The sequence below is a fragment of the Peromyscus leucopus genome, chromosome X (genome assembly GCF_004664715.2).
Source record: "Peromyscus leucopus breed LL Stock chromosome X, UCI_PerLeu_2.1, whole genome shotgun sequence".
NCBI lineage: Eukaryota > Metazoa > Chordata > Mammalia > Rodentia > Cricetidae > Peromyscus > Peromyscus leucopus.
Window position 1 is genome coordinate 26,067,440 of NC_051083.1, and position 1,348 is coordinate 26,068,787.

Genomic DNA, 1,348 nt, shown 5'->3' on the forward strand with positions numbered 1-1,348 from the left:
TCTTGCATCTCCTTCAGCAATGAATGAAAGTGTTTTGTGCTTTACAACCTTTTCATCACTTATTTTGTTTCCATTCCTTGGATATTCGCCATTCCTAGATTCTTTTTGAATGGTCAAACTATGATAATTCATTATGTCAGCAATTCAGTGCGTATTTAATGGCTAAGGAGAAGAGGACCTTGTAGGGAATAAAGCTGGGATAAGGAGTAATAAATGCTCTTCTACTTGGATGCAGAGTTCTGTCTGGCTCTGGACAGCACACTTTCCTGCCAGTACATGGAATTCTCATTTCCTCTAGTATAGTACCAGCCTCCCTTATAGGTAGTCTGGGGCTTATTTTAACTGGAAATCAGGGTCACCTTTTCTGGATTCTTAGTCTTGGGGATAAAATTATTTAAAAATGGACTCAAAGGAACCTTGGAGATCATTTTACTAGATTTTGAAAAAAAACAATAAGGCAGGCAAACTATATATATAGTCGCCGCTGTCCCCTTGTCGCCGCTTGCTGCAGCCACCATGGTCAACCCCACCGTGTTCTTCGACATCACGGCCGATGGCGAGCCCCTGGGCCGCGTCTCCTTCGAGTTATTTGCAGACAAAGTTCCAAAGACAGCAGAAAACTTCCGCGCCCTGAGCACTGGAGAGAAAGGATTTGGATATAAGGGTTCCTCCTTTCACAGGATTATCCCAGGATTTATGTGCCAGGGTGGTGACTTCACACGCCATAATGGCACTGGCGGCAGATCCATCTACGGAGAGAAATTTGAGGATGAGAACTTCGTCCTGAAGCATACAGGTCCTGGCATCTTGTCCATGGCAAATGCTGGACCAAACACAAATGGTTCCCAGTTTTTCATCTGCACCGCCAAGACTGAGTGGCTGGATGGCAAACACGTGGTCTTCGGGAATGTGAAAGAAGGCATGAACATCGTGGAAGCCATGGAGTGCTTTGGGTCCAGGAATGGCAAGACCAGCAAGAAGATCACCATTTCCGACTGTGGACAACTCTAATTATTTCGACTTGCGGGCTTCCTACCCACCAGACCATTCCTTCTGTAGCTCAGGAGAGCACCCCCACCCCATCTGCTCGCAGTACCCTGTAATCTCTGCTCTCACTGAAGTTCTCTGGGTTCCATATTCTCCTCATTCCCCTTTTATATATATAAAATCTGTAGCTGCTTGGAGGAGGGGGGCTAGAGAAGAGGAAGAAAGTTTTGTCTTTTGAGTTAGGATCCCAGAAAATAGGCAGGCTCGTTGATGAAGGTCTGTAAGTAGCTATATGGGGTTGGCGATTCTTCAGAGAGAGGAAGAATGCCCAGTGTGTTAGAGCAAGCAAGCTTGGAGTTTT

General features: G+C 45.8%; 1 protein-coding gene across 1 annotated transcript; it reads left to right on the forward strand.

The window, feature by feature from the left end:
* Positions 1–478: 478 nt before the first annotated feature.
* Positions 479–1,148, forward strand: LOC114704621 (peptidyl-prolyl cis-trans isomerase A-like). The gene has a single exon (XM_028885960.2). The coding sequence runs from the start codon at positions 517–519 to the stop codon at positions 1,009–1,011; it is 495 nt and encodes a 164-aa protein (XP_028741793.1). The 5' UTR covers positions 479–516; the 3' UTR covers positions 1,012–1,148.
* Positions 1,149–1,348: the final 200 nt, after the last annotated feature.

Coding starts and splice junctions, on each gene's coding strand:
- LOC114704621 (XM_028885960.2), top strand. CDS start 517: ATGGTCAACCCCACCGTGTTCTTCGACATCACGGCCGATGGCGAGCCC.